Here is a 15,036-nt window from a genome sequence, read left to right as displayed (position 1 = left end):
ACAGACTCACCAGGCCTCGCGCCTCCCTTCTGTTCCTCCCCTCCCCGTGCTCTCTCCAGACCGCTACCTTGCAGGCCTGGGCGCGCTGCCCCTGCACGCGCAGCCCCTGGTAGGGGCGGAGCGAGTGGCGCCCTCGGTGCACAAGCTGCGGCAGCACCGCCCGCTGGGCCGCACGCAGTCGGCGCCGCTGCCCCAGAGCACGCAGGCGCTGCAGCACCTGGTCATCCAGCAGCAGCACCAGCAGTTCCTGGAGAAGCACAAGCAGCACTTCCAGCAGCCGCAGCTGCACCTCAACAAGGTGAGGCGCGGGGCGGGGCCAGGAGTCGTGGGGGCGGAGCCTGGAACACGTCGGGGCGGGGCTGGGACTGCGGGCGGGGCCGGTGACACAGGCAGTGAGCAGCTTGTCCCATTGGTGGCATAAAGGAGGCAGGAGTGGGGTGGGCTATGTTCCCGAAGCGTCAGTGTCCCTGGGTGGCTTATTCTCCTTGCCCCTCAGGGGTCTCTGGGGTTTCTTAAGGGGATTTATCCTCTTAAGCAAACTCTCAGCAGAGAGTCCCCAGTAGAGAGTGCCCAGCGGAGGCACGGGGCCCCCGAAACACAGGTTCCAGGCCCCTGGACACTGGCGCTCTGCCTGCCCATTGCAGCAACCTCGGCCAAAGGGCTCCTGCCCAGAGGTCTGCGTCCCTCAATCCAACATGTGGATGATCACTCCCGACCTGCTTTCAGCAGCAAGCGGCACCAAGGTCAGTGTGGCCCTCCCTGCTGGTTATTGAAGCAAGAGCAGCAGTTTCAAATAACTGGTTCCAAATGCTGACATTGGAAGCAAAGCCCTTTTCTGATAGAGAATGAGATGAACTACTCTGGAAAGCTGTCCAGCGGTTCTTCTAAAGGTTAAACTCAGAGCCATCACGTTGCCCGGCAGCTTCTGTCCTGGGAGAACTGGGGGCCCTGAACAAACAGCAAGCTGCCCCAGACCAGGCCCTACTGCCCGCCCAAGCGCTTGGACACGGGCTCAGCACCCCTGCCCCAGAGCCCCTCTGCCTGGCAGGCTCCCCTACCAGAGGGCACAGGGCGGGGTCAGGGGTAGGTGGGGCGGCTGAATGAAGCCCCACGGGGCAAGAAAGGCACCTTTAAGGTAGGCAAGATGGATGCCAAAGTGTCAAAGGCACTCTGTGTCACCTTTCTGGTGCCGACTGTCTTCTTAATTGTGTTATGTCGTTCTCTGAGTGATAGGGTAGGAGACTAGAAAGACAGGAACACCTGTTCACGTGTGGTGTGTTCTCCAACAGAGAGACAGACGCTGTCTGATCTCTCTGGATTTCACTCCGTGATTGGTTTGCTGTCACCAGAGACAGTTGATTGAAGTGTTTATACACTGATCTCCCGGAGGGTGCAGGGAGCTGACAGTCGTACCCAGCACTGCCAGCACTGACATTTCTGCCCTCTGTCTTTCGTGCCCATGGCCTGAAGGCTCCTGAGCCAAGGCCCGCGGCCCTGGCTGGAGTGCACCGGGGTCTCAGCCATTCCTCGCGTGTGTTACTGCTCCTCAGCTCAATTGTGAACATGAGCTCTGGGTCCCATTTGTTTGGGCATCTAATGGTGAGCGTGTCCAGTAATCTTGAACGCTGGACTGCTCACCAGTTTGGTTTGGGCCCTGAACTCCAGTCTGGCTTTTAGAAGCTTGTTGTTCCAAACATGCAGTTACCTCCGTTCTCGTTTAGTTGGTGAGAGGGTGCTCGTGAGGTCCAGAAGGCCTTGGGGAGACAGAGCACGTCTGTGTGTGCCGTTTGCTGCTGGGTCACCGCGATCGTTCCCAAGGTCACGCGTGCCCACTCAGAGCTGACCTCCTGGCAGGGCCTGGGGCAGCCCCAGCTCCTCCAGGATCAGACAGGGCTTCTCCAAGTCCCCTAGGGGGGGCCCCGCCCGCCCCCTCTCTGTCCCCTGGGTGAGCCTCTCTCCTGCTCCCTCTGTCCGCGTGCCCTCCCAGGCTCTCAGCCACCCCGGCTCCGCAAGCCTAGCCTGGAGCATCCATGCTTCCCACCTCCGTTTCCCGTCTGCCTTCTTCCTAACCATCACCTCCAGCCCTGGCCCATCGCTCTACCCCTTGCTCGGATCCCCCTTCCCAGGACAGCCCCTTGCAGATCTCCCAGAGTTTGGGTCTCAGCCTCTCTGCGGCAGGCCCGGGTCCCATGCCCCTCCCGCCCCGACCTTCCTCCATGCAGGTGTCCTCAGGCACCTGGCCTGGAATCCCCGGGGTACCCTGGTGTGCCTGGACCAGCCCCTCTGCTGACCTTCCGCCCCCTCCCCGCTGAGCCCCCAAAGGGTCATTTCTCTGCAGGCAGTCACCTGACCCCACCCGTTCTCAGCCTGACTCTTTGGGATCTTCCCACAGCAGAGAGGAGCTTGCCTCCCGCTCTGAGACAGCACCTGCCTCCCAGACCATCATCTGGAGGCTTAAGTCTGTGGTGCTGGGGGCTCCCGTCCCCATGTTCCCCCCGCTGTCCATGCCCCGTCCCCGTGTCCTCTTCCCTGACCCCCACCCAGTGCCCACAGCCTCTTCTCTCACAGCCTCACCCTGGAGCACATCACAGGGGCCTTGCCTTCTCCCACTCTCCCGCATCCTTGTTCCCTCCCCGTCACTCTGCTGTGACATCTACTCACCAGTCTGTCCCCCAGCCACCTTCCCAGGCCCTGTGCTCCCCAAACCTCCCATCAACCCTCCCCATCAACCCCAGCCTGTTACCTGTTGGGCTCTGCACCAAACGTTGAGGGATGACAGAAACGACCCCGCGGACCGTAAAGCTGAGACTCCTGATGCCACCTGCTGAGGTTTACAGGCCCCTGTGGACCTGGGGGGCCTGGGAGAGACCCAGCGCCCTCTGCTGGTGGAGATGGGTCCTCCTGCCCCCAGCCCGATCTGGGGGTACTGGTGGTCTCACCCTCAGTGGACTCTGTCCAGGCACAAAGCTCAGAGGGGGGCCTCACTGGCTGCAGGTATGTGGGAAGCAGATGAGATGGACAGATCCCCAAATCTTCAAAGACAGATGTTCAGAACACTTTTTTGGATGAACCACTGTGAGAAGTCAGTCAAATCACCAGATGTAAGGTTGGAGGATTGTTCACTCGAAATGGTTCGGAGCCTGTCTGCCCCCTGCCCACCCCGCGGCTGTGTCCCCACTCACGCCCCTCACCTTCCGCTGGGCTCAGACCTGCTCACGGAGCAGCGTCCTCCGTGTTCTGGCTGGATTGAAACTTCCTCAGGAGATGGTGCCTTGGGGCGGATGTAGAGAGGCTGGGGCGTGCCTTTCACAGCGTGCTTCCTTTGCAGAGCTTAGCACAGCAGCTCAGGGGACGGTCACTAGAACAAGCCCCTAGCCCAGTGGAAACTGCTCACTCGGCAGAGCAAGCCAGCTGTTCCAGAGGGTGTCAGTGGGTCTGTCCTCCTCTGGGGCCTGGCCCTGGGGCCCGCGGTACAGCTGACCCCGGCCAGCTACCACAAATGCAGCCCAGCCCTAGCACAGGCGTCCCCAGTCCTCCCCTCAGGGGCCAGGCTGCGCTCATCCAGGTGTGGGTCAGGGAGCAGGTGGCTCCATAAGGACTTTTTAAAACACAAGTGCTCAGGACTAAAACTTAAGGCTTCTCGGAAGCCCTTGCTTTCCTTCTAGAAACAGTCAGGACGTGGGGAAGGATCCGTCCTTCCTGCCAGGGCGGGGCTCTTGTGTGTGGAAGTTCAGCAGGGAGGGGGCATGGTGTGCCGGCTGCGGGCTCAGGGCCAGCGGCACAGGTGAGTGGACTCAGAGGCCGCCTGTCCCCATGGTGCCTGGGTGTGAGCTGCTGGGGTGGCGGGTGGGGTGACTGAGAAGGAAGGAGGGTACACCCACCCCGGTCCCACTTCACACCCAGGTACGGACGTGGGCCAACACCTCGCGATTGTGGTGAGTGACCGCATTGCGATTCACTGGGCCTGGCAGACAGGCACATGACAGCAGGTACCACGTTGCTGCTGCTGCTGCTAAGTCGCTTTAGTCATGTCCGACTGTGCGACCCCATAGACAGCAGCCCACCAGGCTTCCCCATCCCTGGGATTCTCCAGGCAAGAACACTGGAGTGGGTTGCTGTTTCCTTCTCCAGTGCATGAAAGTGAAAAGTAAAAGTGAAGTCACTCAGTCGTGTCCAACTCTTAGCAACCCCATGGACTGCAGCCTACCAGGCTCATCCGTCCATGGGAGTTTCCAGGCAAGAGTACTGGAGTGGGTTGCCATTTCCTTCTCCAATGCATGAAAGAGAAAAGTGAAAGTGAAGTCCCTCAGTCGTGTCCGACTCTTAGCGACCCCATGGACTGCAGCCTACCAGGCTCATCCGTCCATGGGATTTTCCAGGCAAGAGTACTGGAGTGGGGTGCCATCACCTTCTCCAAGGTACCACGCTAGGCTGTGTTTTATCTCAGCACCACGGACAGCGCCAGTGTGTGTGTGTGTGTGTGTGTGTGTGTGTGTGTGTGTGTGTGTGTGTGTGTGTGTGTGTGTGTGTGTGTGTGTGTGTGTGTGTGTGTGTGTGTGTGTGTACAGTGCCTGGCGTGTGTGTGCATGTCTGCGTGTGTGTGTCTGCGTGTCCCCTGCCTCAGCCAAGAGTGACAACATCCTCGGAGGATCGGCCCCATTGTTCCTGAGACGGGGGCTCTGTGTGTGTCTGTGTCTGTCTGTCTGTGTGTCCTGCCTCAGCCCAGGGTAACAGCGTCCGTGGATGGTCAGACCCTCTGATCCCGAGACGTGGGCTCTGTGACCACACCCTTCCTGTCCCAGCACCTCCCTCACCCCCGTCCCGCCACGCTCCACCCGGTACCCCTGTGTTACAGATGATCCCCAAACCCAGCGAGCCGGCCCGGCAGCCCGAGAGCCACCCCGAGGAGACAGAGGAGGAGCTGCGGGAGCACCAGGCGCTCCTGGAGGAGCCCTTCCTGGACCGGCTCCCAGGGCAGAAGGAGGCCCACGCGCTGGCCGGGGTGCAGGTGAAGCAGGAGCCCATCGAGAGTGATGACGAGGAGACGGAGCCCCCGCGGGAGGCGGAGCCCGGCCAGCGGCCGCCCACAGAGCAGGAGCTGCTCTTCAGACAGGTACCCACAGAGCAGGGGGGCGGGCAGCAGGGGGTGAGCAGGGCCCCTAGAGCAAGTCCAAGGGCGTCGTTCTCCAAACCTGCTGATCCAGGCCCCTAGCTTTCCCTGTTGATACAGGAGGCAGATGTGATGTGAGCCTTGCTTTGCAGGCATCACCCGCAGAGACACTGGCCCTCTGTCCACTGTGTGTATTTATGCACCTGCTTCTCAGCTGAACAAGCCCCAGACTCCCTAGGGATGGTTCCCCTTCAGGCCCAAAGGCTGCAGATTAACCCAAATCTGAATGCTGGTGGATTCAGCATAGAAGGGGAAGAGGGAGGCTGACTTAATCATTGATCAAGAAGGTTTGCAGCATCTGGTCAGAAGCCAGGACTTTTGGGGCCAAGAAGACACTAGTGACCAGCCTGACAGATCCAGAAAAGCAGCCTGGTCTGGACACCCAGAGCCAGTGAGGTTCCCTGGCACTGACACACAGCTAACAGACTCCTAAGAGACTGATGAATATATCCAGTAATGATTCATTAACTTACAGTGAAGAGTAATATGGCTGGGACGAGAAAACACTGGGACAGTCAGCTAGCGAGTCAAAACCCCGTGTTGTTCCTGAGAAGCTGGGCCAGGGCGTCCGAGGGGTGGACTCTTAAGATCTAATGGTGTCCTTCATTGTGGAGCTCAGCACCTGGGATGTGGGCCCTGGCTCACCCAACCCTCCCCGTGGGCCCGGTGCTGGCCGCCCAGGCAGACGACTCCTCCCCTGACAGCCCAGGGGGTGCCTCCCCCACTGCCCCTGGGACCAGGGTGGGAGGTGACACCCAGGCTCAGCTCAGCGCCTCCGTTTCCCGGGAGCCTCTCTTGGGTAGCAGGCCAGCCTTCTGCGTGGCTCCGCATTTAAAGGCGGGGCCACAGGTGGCTGGCGGTCACTTTCGCTAGTCCTCATTCAGAGGGCAGCCTGTCTCACGTGTCAGCCGGTGTTAGCGCTAAACCCCTGCTCTTCAAGGGGCCCTGGAGCCAGTGCTAATGACAGCAGGAGGTCAGGGCAGGGGAAGCCACTGTCCCCGCGGCCGTGTAGACTCCTGCAGTGCGAGTGCGCCAGGCGGGCCGTCCGGGCTGCGGGCCTCGTTCCCGCGCCGGGGGCTTAGGTCAGGGCCTCGCCCGTTCACAGAGGCGGCGGTCTCCTCTTATAACTGGAATTCAGCGCCATGCTCTTACTGTCTGGTGTGAAACTGGGAGGCAGTTTTTTAGGGCTGGTGTCTTGCCAATGATAAGGTGGTCGGCATTCTCTTAGGGAATTATTCCTGGGCTCTGAGCCTGAGGCAGTGAGCAGAGGCGCTGGGTGTCTGGTTCTCGGGAGAACCGCAAGCAGAGCTCCTCTCGGGGAAATGCGGTGGCATGCGCAGCAGTCTGCAGAGTCACCTTGAGGTGGGCACCTGCTCCGGAGGCGTCAGGTGTCACGTCTGGAGAGGCCGCGGGAGGAAGCACCTGAGGAGGGAGGCCCAAGGCAGGGGCAGCGGCCTGCTCCTCACCCCCTGCAGGGGGGGGTCCAAAGTAGGGAGCCCTGCCCTTCCCTCCTCGGCCGTGCGGGGAGGAGACCCCCCAGGTCCCCACAGAAGCAGCCGTGCTCCTGGCAGGGCCGGCAGGCCCCGACCCATCCCACCACCTCTCCCCGGGCTCCATCCACCTCCCTGGGCAAAACCGGACCTGCCCCGAGTCCCTGCCTTCACACCCCAGAGTCCACCCCACCGCCAGCACCCTCTGCCTGGGTACTGCCACCCTGCCCCCAGGTGTCACCTCCTCAAGGAGCCCTCCACGGCCCCCAGGCTACCCCGACCTCCCATCAGCTCTGAGCAGGCTTTTCCACTGACGGTCTATCTCCCCATGGGGATGTGCAGACTCATCAGCAGGGCCCTAGGCCGCCGCCTTGCTGGCCACCCTCCTGGCCCAGAGGGCAGGCTTCTCCCCAGCAGCCTGGCATGAGGTTTTGCACTGGGAGCCCGGGGGCAGTGTGGTGGAGGATCTGGGAGAGGGGCCCCCGTAGCCCTGCAGCCGGGGACTGGAGATGCCGGGAAGCAAGAGTGGCCCCTTTTCTCCACCTGCAGCAAGCCCTCCTCCTGGAGCAGCAGCGGATCCACCAGCTGAGGAACTACCAGGCGTCCATGGAGGCTGCTGGCATCCCCGTGTCCTTTGGCGGGCACCGGCCCCTGTCCCGGGCACAGTCCTCCCCCGCATCCGCCACCTTCCCCATGTCCGTGCAGGAGCCCCCAGCCAAGCCAAGGTTCACCACAGGTACCATGGGGCAGGGTGTGGGGAGCCGGGGGAGGGCGAGGGCCCCCGCACAGGGGGAGCCGCGGCTGCAGACACGAGGGAAGTGCCACACGAGGCCTGCAGGGCCAGAGGGCGAGGCTCAGGCTGGGTGAGGCTTCCGGGTGGTGCCCAGCCTCACATCCACCTGACTTTCTGCCCAAGGCTCAGCCCCAGGCTGGGGGCTCCAGACAGAGAGAGGTCACTGGGGGTCCGTCCTGGCCAAGAAGCCCGCCTCCTCTTCCTCAGAGAAGCACAGCCTCAGAGAACTGCCCATCCCTGGGCCTGCCCCCACCAGGCAGCTTCCCGCCCGGGGTCGGCGGGGTCACCACCTTGCCCTCCTTCGTCTGTCCTGTCCTTGGACTGAGGATCCACCCAGGGCCCTGCCTGTGAGGCCCAGGCGACGCCTGGAGCGTGCAGGTGGAGTGGGAGCAGGGCGCGGCCGGCCCAGACGCTCGCTCTCCGCTCTTGGACAGCCCACAGCACTGCTCCTGCCTGCAGTCTCGCCGCGCCCCTCACCTACAGCCTCCCAACCCTGCAGAAGTCTGCAGGCAGGACTCTCTCCGCCTGAAAGCGTTCCCCGGGAGTCAGGGCAGAGGTCTACAGCCGAGTGCAGCGTCCACTGGTGTCGAGGCGCTGGACTGGCTGTCCCGGCCCAGGGGCTCCGGGTCAGCCCCTATCACCGGCCCCCACCGCACCTGGGACGGAGGGCCCCCGGGACAGCGCCTCACCCCGTCCTCTGCTAATGCATCACTGTGTCACCATGATGCCGTCGGGTGGGGCCCGTGTCCTGGTGCTGTCCACACACGTGCACACCTGCAGTCCACGTGGACAGGCGTGTGCGTCTGTGCTTGCGTCAGTCTGCTGCTCTGTTATTGGAAGGCCACGTCCCACCCTGCCCCGCCCCACTGTCTAGGTCAATTTCAAATGCAGTTGCGTCCCTGTGTGTCTCTGTGTGTGTGCACAAGCGTGTGCTCCTGTCCAGTGGCTCTGCAAGTTTCCGCAGGCAGAAACCGAGCCTTCTGAACCCCAAGAACCTCGAACAGATGGATCTCAATCCACAGAGGCAAAGTACTCTATAGACAGGGTCCCTGGCAGACCTGAGTTTGGGACCAAAATCTCCCCACTGTCTGGGTCAGCCCGGTCCCTGTGATATGAGAGCCCTGAGTCCTGGGGACAGGGCTGCCTTTTCATTTCTTCCTCCCTCGCCAGCTCCCCTGGGTGTCGAGGACTCTGGCCGTTGGGCAAGTGCCCTGAGCTCCGCTCCCCTGGCAGGGGGACCAGCTGCCGGGTACCCCGAGGGCTTCTCTGAGCGCGGCCACCCTGCCTCCCCGCTGCAGGCCTCGTGTACGACACTCTGATGCTGAAACACCAGTGCACCTGTGGGAACACCAACAGCCACCCAGAGCACGCCGGGCGCATCCAGAGCATCTGGTCGCGGCTGCAGGAGACCGGCCTGCGAGGCAAATGTGAGGTGAGGCCGGCCTTGCGGGCGTCACAAGCCAGGGCGTGTGTGGGGTGACCTGGGGGGACGCAGGGCCCTTGCGCAGGCAGACACGCAGGCCTGCCTTTTGGAGGAACCCGAGGGGCCCTTCCCCAGCCCCCTCTCGCCCACTCCCCTTCCTGGTCATCCTCTGGGAAGCCTGCCTCTCGCCAGGCTCCCTCTCATCACCCAGGATGCATGGCCAGGCCATCCCAGGGCCTCTTCCACGGATGGGATCTGGTGGCTCTGACCTAGGGGAAGACCGTCGTTTCTGTTGGCTCTTCATCGAAGGTTCTCTTCCTTGAGTTTTTGGGAAAGCTCCTCTCAGGGTGTGGGTAGAGCCTCAGGCCTGCAGGGTGGGGGTGGTGGGCAGACTGGTCAGTCTGCCTGGAATTCGGTCCCCACCTCTGCACCCTTGAAAATCGGGTCCTGGAGGACAGGTCTGCTGAAGGACCTGTGATGTCCCTCCACCCCTCTGATGCAGGAGTGTGGCCAGTTTGGGTCTGGGGCGGGGCGTCTGTCTGTGCACAAGCAGGGGGGCTCCAGGCTGTGGGCGCCATAGCACTGTCGTCTGTGGAGCAGGCAGGCAACACCACCTCCCAAGAGCCCTCCAGGGTGACAGGGCCTGGCCTCCCGTGTGCCCACCCTCCACAAAGCCAGGGATAGGGAACTGGAAGGGGGTTGCTGCTCTGCAGGGTGACCTCACAAAGCCCCAGCCTATGGCTGAGCAGAACTGTACCGTCCATCCTTTGGAGCCCAGCGCCACCTGGAGGGTGTGGTCAGAGCCCGGGTCCCCATCTGCCCCTCATTGAGACAGGGTGTTGAGTTGAGGTCAGCTGGCCTCCAGTGACCCCACGGATTTGCCAGCTTATGACGACCCACAATTTCTGGAGGAGATGGCTGGAGGTCTGGGCCCAGAATCCGGCCCAGGAGTCCCTCTGTGGAGATGACAGGGACTCCAGGCAGCCGGGCTGGAGTGGCCGCACCTGCTTCCAGATACAATGAGGACACGCCACTGGGGGGCAGCATCGGCCCGGCAGACACGCCTTCTCCAGAGGACCCCTGCCCAGCCATCCCTGAGCTGCTTCTACGCTCACAGGACGGGCCCCTCAGGCTGGCGGCCACCAGGGTAGTTTCAAGGCAGGAGCTGGAAGATGGGGGCGAGGACAGCAGCGCTGAAGGCGGGCACTGACAGCCCAGGGGTCCCCACACCCAGGAGATGGGCCTGCAGACAGGCTGGAGATCGGACCCGGGGTGAGAGACGCAGGCTGAGGGGACGGACCCGGGCGAGAGACGCAGGCTGAGGGGACGGACCCGGGCGAGAGACGCAGGCTGAGGGGCACCCGGGGCGAGAGACGCAGGCTGAGGGGACGGACCCGGGTGAGAGACGCAGGCTGAGGGGACGGACCCGGGTGAGAGACGCAGGCTGAGGGGGACCCGGGGCGAGAGACGCAGGCTGAGGGGGGACCCGGGTGAGAGACACAGGCTGAGGGGGACCCGGGATGAATAGACGCAGGCTTGGGGAGGGACCCAGGTTGAAGAGACAGGCAGATGGGACAGACCCGGAGTGAGAGACACAGGCTGAGGGGAACCCAGGCTGAGACACACAGACTGAGCGGAAGACCCGAATTGAAGAGACACAGGCTGATGAGGATCCGGGATGAAGAGACACAGATGAGGGGATGGACCCGAGATGAATAGATACAGGCTGCGGGGACAGACCCGTGATGAAGAGACGGGGGCTGAGGGGGACCCGGGTGAGAGACGCAGGCTGAGGGGGACCCGGGGCGAGAGACGCAGGCTGAGGGGGACCCGGGTGAGAGACGCAGGCTGAGGGGGACCCGGGGCGAGAGACGCAGGCTGAGGGGGACCCGGGTGAGAGACGCAGGCTGAGGGGGACCCGGGATGAATAAGACGCAGGCTGAGGGGGACCCGGGGTGAGAGACGCAGGCTGAGGGGGACCCGGGGTGAGAGACGCAGGCTGAGGGGGACCCGGGTGAGACACACAGACTGAGCGGGGACCCGAATTGAAGAGACACAGGCTGATGAGGATCCGGAATGAAGAGACACAGATGAGGGGATGGACCTGAGCTGAATAGATACAGGCTGCGGGGACAGACCCGTGGTGAAGAGACACAGGCTGAGACAGACCCGGGGTGAAGAGACGGGGGCTGAGGGGGACCCGGGGCGAGAGACGCAGGCTGAGGGGGACCCGGGGCGAGAGACGCAGGCTGAGGGGGACCCGGGTGAGAGACGCAGGCTGAGGGCGACCTGGGGTGAGACACACAGACTGAGCAGGGGACCCGAATTGAAGAGACACAGGCTGATGAGGATCCGGAATGAAGAGACACAGATGAGGGGATGGACCTGAGATGAATAGATACAGGCTGCGGGGACAGACCCGTGGTGAAGAGACACAGGCTGAGACAGACCCGGGGTGAAGAGACGGGGTCCCCCACGGGGGGACCCGGGTGAGACACAGGCTGAGGGGGACCCTGAGAGATACAGGCTGAGAGGGACTCGGGGTGAAGACACACAGGCTGAGGGGCGACTGATCCGGGGTGGAGAGGTGCTCCACACAGCATTATGCTTGTAGGCCAGCCTGCCCTCCGCACACTTGGGAGCAGTCACCGTGCAAGGCATCTCCTGGTCTATAGGACACGGCTGTGGGACTTGACCCGAGGCAGGGGAGGTTAAGGGACCTGCCGTGCCATGACTTCCTGAGACCCCCAAGCCTCCAGCCAGTACCCCCACTCTATGGGTGGGCTCCCCTCTTTGAGCCACCTGGTGTTGAAGGTCATGGTGTGGGTGGGTCAGCTTCCCTGCCACCTTGTACCCCTTCACACTGGAAGCCAGGTCGCGAAAGTCTTGGCCACAGCCTGCCGGTCTCGGGCTCCCTGTCCTTGGCCCCTGGGCCAAGGCAGGCGTCTCTGGGAGCCTGTCGTACAGTTAGGAATGGTTACAGAGCCCCCTGGGGGTTTCCATGGGAGCGCAGCTCCTGGCCCATGTCTGCCCAGCATGCGCCTGGCCCAGAGAGCCCAAGGCCTCCCCCTGTGCCCCAGAGTCCGGTTGGCTCCCCCTGCATTACTCCGACTCTCAGAAAGTGTAACGTGTCGACCGGAATCTTGCTTCACAAACTAGTCTGCTTCTGAAAGGTTAAGTAAACGTAGCTCAGCTCAACTCAAGAGCAGTGATGTTCATGGTAATTTCTGGGGAACATCTGAAAATAGCCAAAGATCTGAGGAATATCCAGAGTGAAGAAGCATGCAGACGGACACAGCCTGGGGTGCCAGGCTGGTTATGGGCCGCCTTGCCCTCCAGGAAGGCTCTCGATACCCGGAGAGCTGGGTTCTGGCCTCGTGAGAGCTGAGCACAGCCCCACGTGTGAGGCGGTTTCCATCTATTTTAAGACCAGACAGTTGGAAAGCAAAATAACAAATTGATGGCAAATCATTGACGTGACAGTGAAGGCTAAAGCGTTGAAGGCTGGAATTATCTTTTTTTCTTTTTCTAAAACGTCTAAGTTGTAATTAAAGTATACGCCCTCTAAAATACTTCCCAAATATTTTTCAAATATCATGTGGGGTGGTGTTTGCTTTTGATTTCGCAAAAACCAAGTCACACTGTGCTCATGCGCTCGTGAAACCCCGCTCCGTCTCGGGTGCTGGTTTGCTGCTGAGGCTGACCGCGGCGGCCTCCCGTCCCCTTTTGTCCCGCAGTGCATCCGCGGACGTAAGGCCACGCTGGAGGAGCTGCAGACAGTGCACTCGGAGACACACGCCCTGCTGTACGGCACGAACCCCCTCAACAGGCAGAAACTGGACAGTAAGAAACTTCTAGGTATTCCAAGGCCTTCTTTACCTTTACCGCGAGGCTGCTCCTGGCCCGGCCCGCGTCTGAGGCCCCGCCGGCCCGCCCTCGGGGCGCTGGCTGGTGGCCGAGTGTCGCCCACCGGGCTGTGAGTGGGCAGCAGGGGCAGAGGCAGCCCTTCTCCGTGGTGCCCGGGCCAGGCTGTCAGGTGAGGGTCTGAGGAGGAACCCACCCTTGGCGTTCACGTGGGCGCTTGGCTTCCTGCTTTGCATCGGGCGTGTTGGGGAGCAAGCGGGCTGAGCACCGCTGGTTTTGCAGTATTTCAACTAGCTGAGTTGTGACGGGTGAGGCTGGTCAGGGCCCGCAGCCACCACCCGGCCACCCCTTTCTGGGCCTGGAGTCCACCTGGGGATGCTCTTCCAGGCTCCTAGGAGGACGGCGGTGGCCTGAGCCTTTCCTGGGGGCCGGGGCTTCATCTGGAGCAGGCAACCCCCCAGATGAAGTGGTGGGATCTGGGCCTGGTGGAAAGAACTCCTTCCCCCTAGGGAGGTGGTCAGGGTCCCCATAAGGCAGGTGGGGCTGACAGACAGGTGGGATGCCCAGGCCCGCAAGGGCAGAGCCCCCCATCAGAACACTTCCTGGACAACTTCCGCCGACTACCACCACCACTGCTTCCTGATCATCTTGAGCCAGGACAGTCGCCAACCTAGATTTCCCTGCCTGTCCTAGCCCCCTGGGGCGAGACGCCCTTCGGGGTGCTTCCCTGAGCCAAGGCAGGCAGAGGGTCCCGGAACCAGACTCTCGGGTCCCTCTGGGGTTGGGGGAGATAGGCCATGCCCTGTTTGCTCTTATTTCCGGGGTAGACGTGGAGAAGGTTGGCCCTGTGCCTGGCCCTCACTGCATGAGTGTCACCCCCTCCCCAGGGACCCTGCAGTGCGGCCCCACCACCTCCCCGTGCACCCATAGGCCCCTTCAACCCCTCGTGCACGCGGGGGACACATCTTCCCTGCTGGGCGCCTTGTAGGTGCTGAGCCCTTGGAAAGCACATAGCTGGAGGTGGGGTGCAATAGGAAATGTGCTCTGGTCTGGGCAGGGGACTGTGTGCAGTGACTGGGCTTTTAGACATCAGAATCCACCACACTTGGGAGACAGGAGGGAGCTTGAGGCACGGAGCCGGGCGGCACGTGCCCAGAAGTGGGTCCAGGGACAGACGCCCCCACCTCTGCCTGCTGTCAGCCAAGTGACAGACACTGACGAGGTGCAGGCAGGCAGGACTCAGGGGACCTGGCCACAGGGCCTGAGAGGTCTCCATCACGTCCCCTTGGTGGCCTGGTAGCCCCAGACAGACAGGCAGGGGGCCCCTGGGCTGGGACAGACTCAGGCCCAGAGGAGGTGAGGCTGCCGGCCCTCCCTCCCTCTGTCCTGGGCTCCCAGCACGCTGACCTTTACCCCCGGCAGAGATGGGGGACCTCCTTCAGGGTCTGTCTGCCCAGAGGGAGCTGGCGGCGGGGCACCCCAACACGCAGCGCCCTGAGCTCCTCAACAGTGGTGGCGATGGTGCCTGAGCCCACCGTGCCCCCGGACCTGCCACCAGCTGCACACCCTCACCCTCAGCCAGAGCAGAAGGTCAGGGGTTGCGGGCCCCTGGGAAGGTGCTCACCGCTCAGAGGCCAGACTTCTGGGAGTTGCCACAGAAGCCGGGACTGGCCTTAGAATCGTTGGAGGGGAGGCACCATGTCCACAGAATGCGAGCAAAAACAAGAAACAGAAGAAAAAATAAAAACATTCGGGGGAGTAATGTGAAACATGGTCTCGGAAATCGAGTTCTGGGCTGGATGGGACAGGGAGTCGAGGAACGTGACCAGGGCTGACACCAGGAAGCCAGAGAAGAGAAGAAATACGAGGAGCGTCCCTAGTGCGCAGGCCCAGGAGCTTCCGGAGGACGTGGAGAGGAATGGCAAGCCCTGGGGGGCCACGCAAGGGTCCCAGGGCGGGAGGACCCTGCAGGGAGCACCCTGGAAAGCCTCAGAGCACAGGGGCCAGACGCGAGCATGCTGCCGCCTCCCAGGAAGAGGACCAGGGCTGCTGGGAGCCAGGACGACGTTGGGCCACGGCTGCAGGGCAAAGCCTGGCCAGCTCCGGGGAAGGCTCTTTCCAGTCTGAAGTCTCCAGCCAGCCAGGCTCAGGCACGTTGTCCAGACATGCCCCTGCCCCAGAACTGGACTTGTGAGTTCAGGGTGCCAGCATGGTGGGTAAGGGCCTCTGCCTGGTTCACGGCCGATGCCGCCTCGTGGGGGGAGGGGTGGGGAGCTCTTTCTTTATGAAGAGCACT

General features: G+C 62.4%; 1 protein-coding gene across 7 annotated transcripts in view; it reads left to right on the top strand.

Moving 5' to 3' along the window:
• Nucleotides 1-15,036, top strand: part of HDAC4 (histone deacetylase 4) — a 288,731-nt gene that overhangs the window by 234,906 nt on the left and 38,789 nt on the right. For 6 of the 7 annotated variants that reach the window (XM_070368624.1, XM_070368630.1, XM_070368626.1 and 3 more), the window contains 5 exons: nucleotides 60-298; nucleotides 4,856-5,113; nucleotides 7,210-7,396; nucleotides 8,752-8,885; nucleotides 12,614-12,734. In XM_070368624.1, coding sequence (XP_070224725.1) covers nucleotides 60-298; nucleotides 4,856-5,113; nucleotides 7,210-7,396; nucleotides 8,752-8,885; nucleotides 12,614-12,734 — 939 coding nt within the window. The remainder of the gene's footprint in view (nucleotides 1-59; nucleotides 299-4,855; nucleotides 5,114-7,209; nucleotides 7,397-8,751; nucleotides 8,886-12,613; nucleotides 12,735-15,036) is intronic. The other variant, XM_070368625.1, reaches the window with a different exon arrangement.

This window comes from Bos mutus, chromosome 3 (assembly GCF_027580195.1).
Source record: "Bos mutus isolate GX-2022 chromosome 3, NWIPB_WYAK_1.1, whole genome shotgun sequence".
NCBI classification, from domain to species: Eukaryota; Metazoa; Chordata; class Mammalia; order Artiodactyla; family Bovidae; genus Bos; species Bos mutus.
This window is presented reverse-complemented; position numbering and strand designations above follow the sequence as displayed.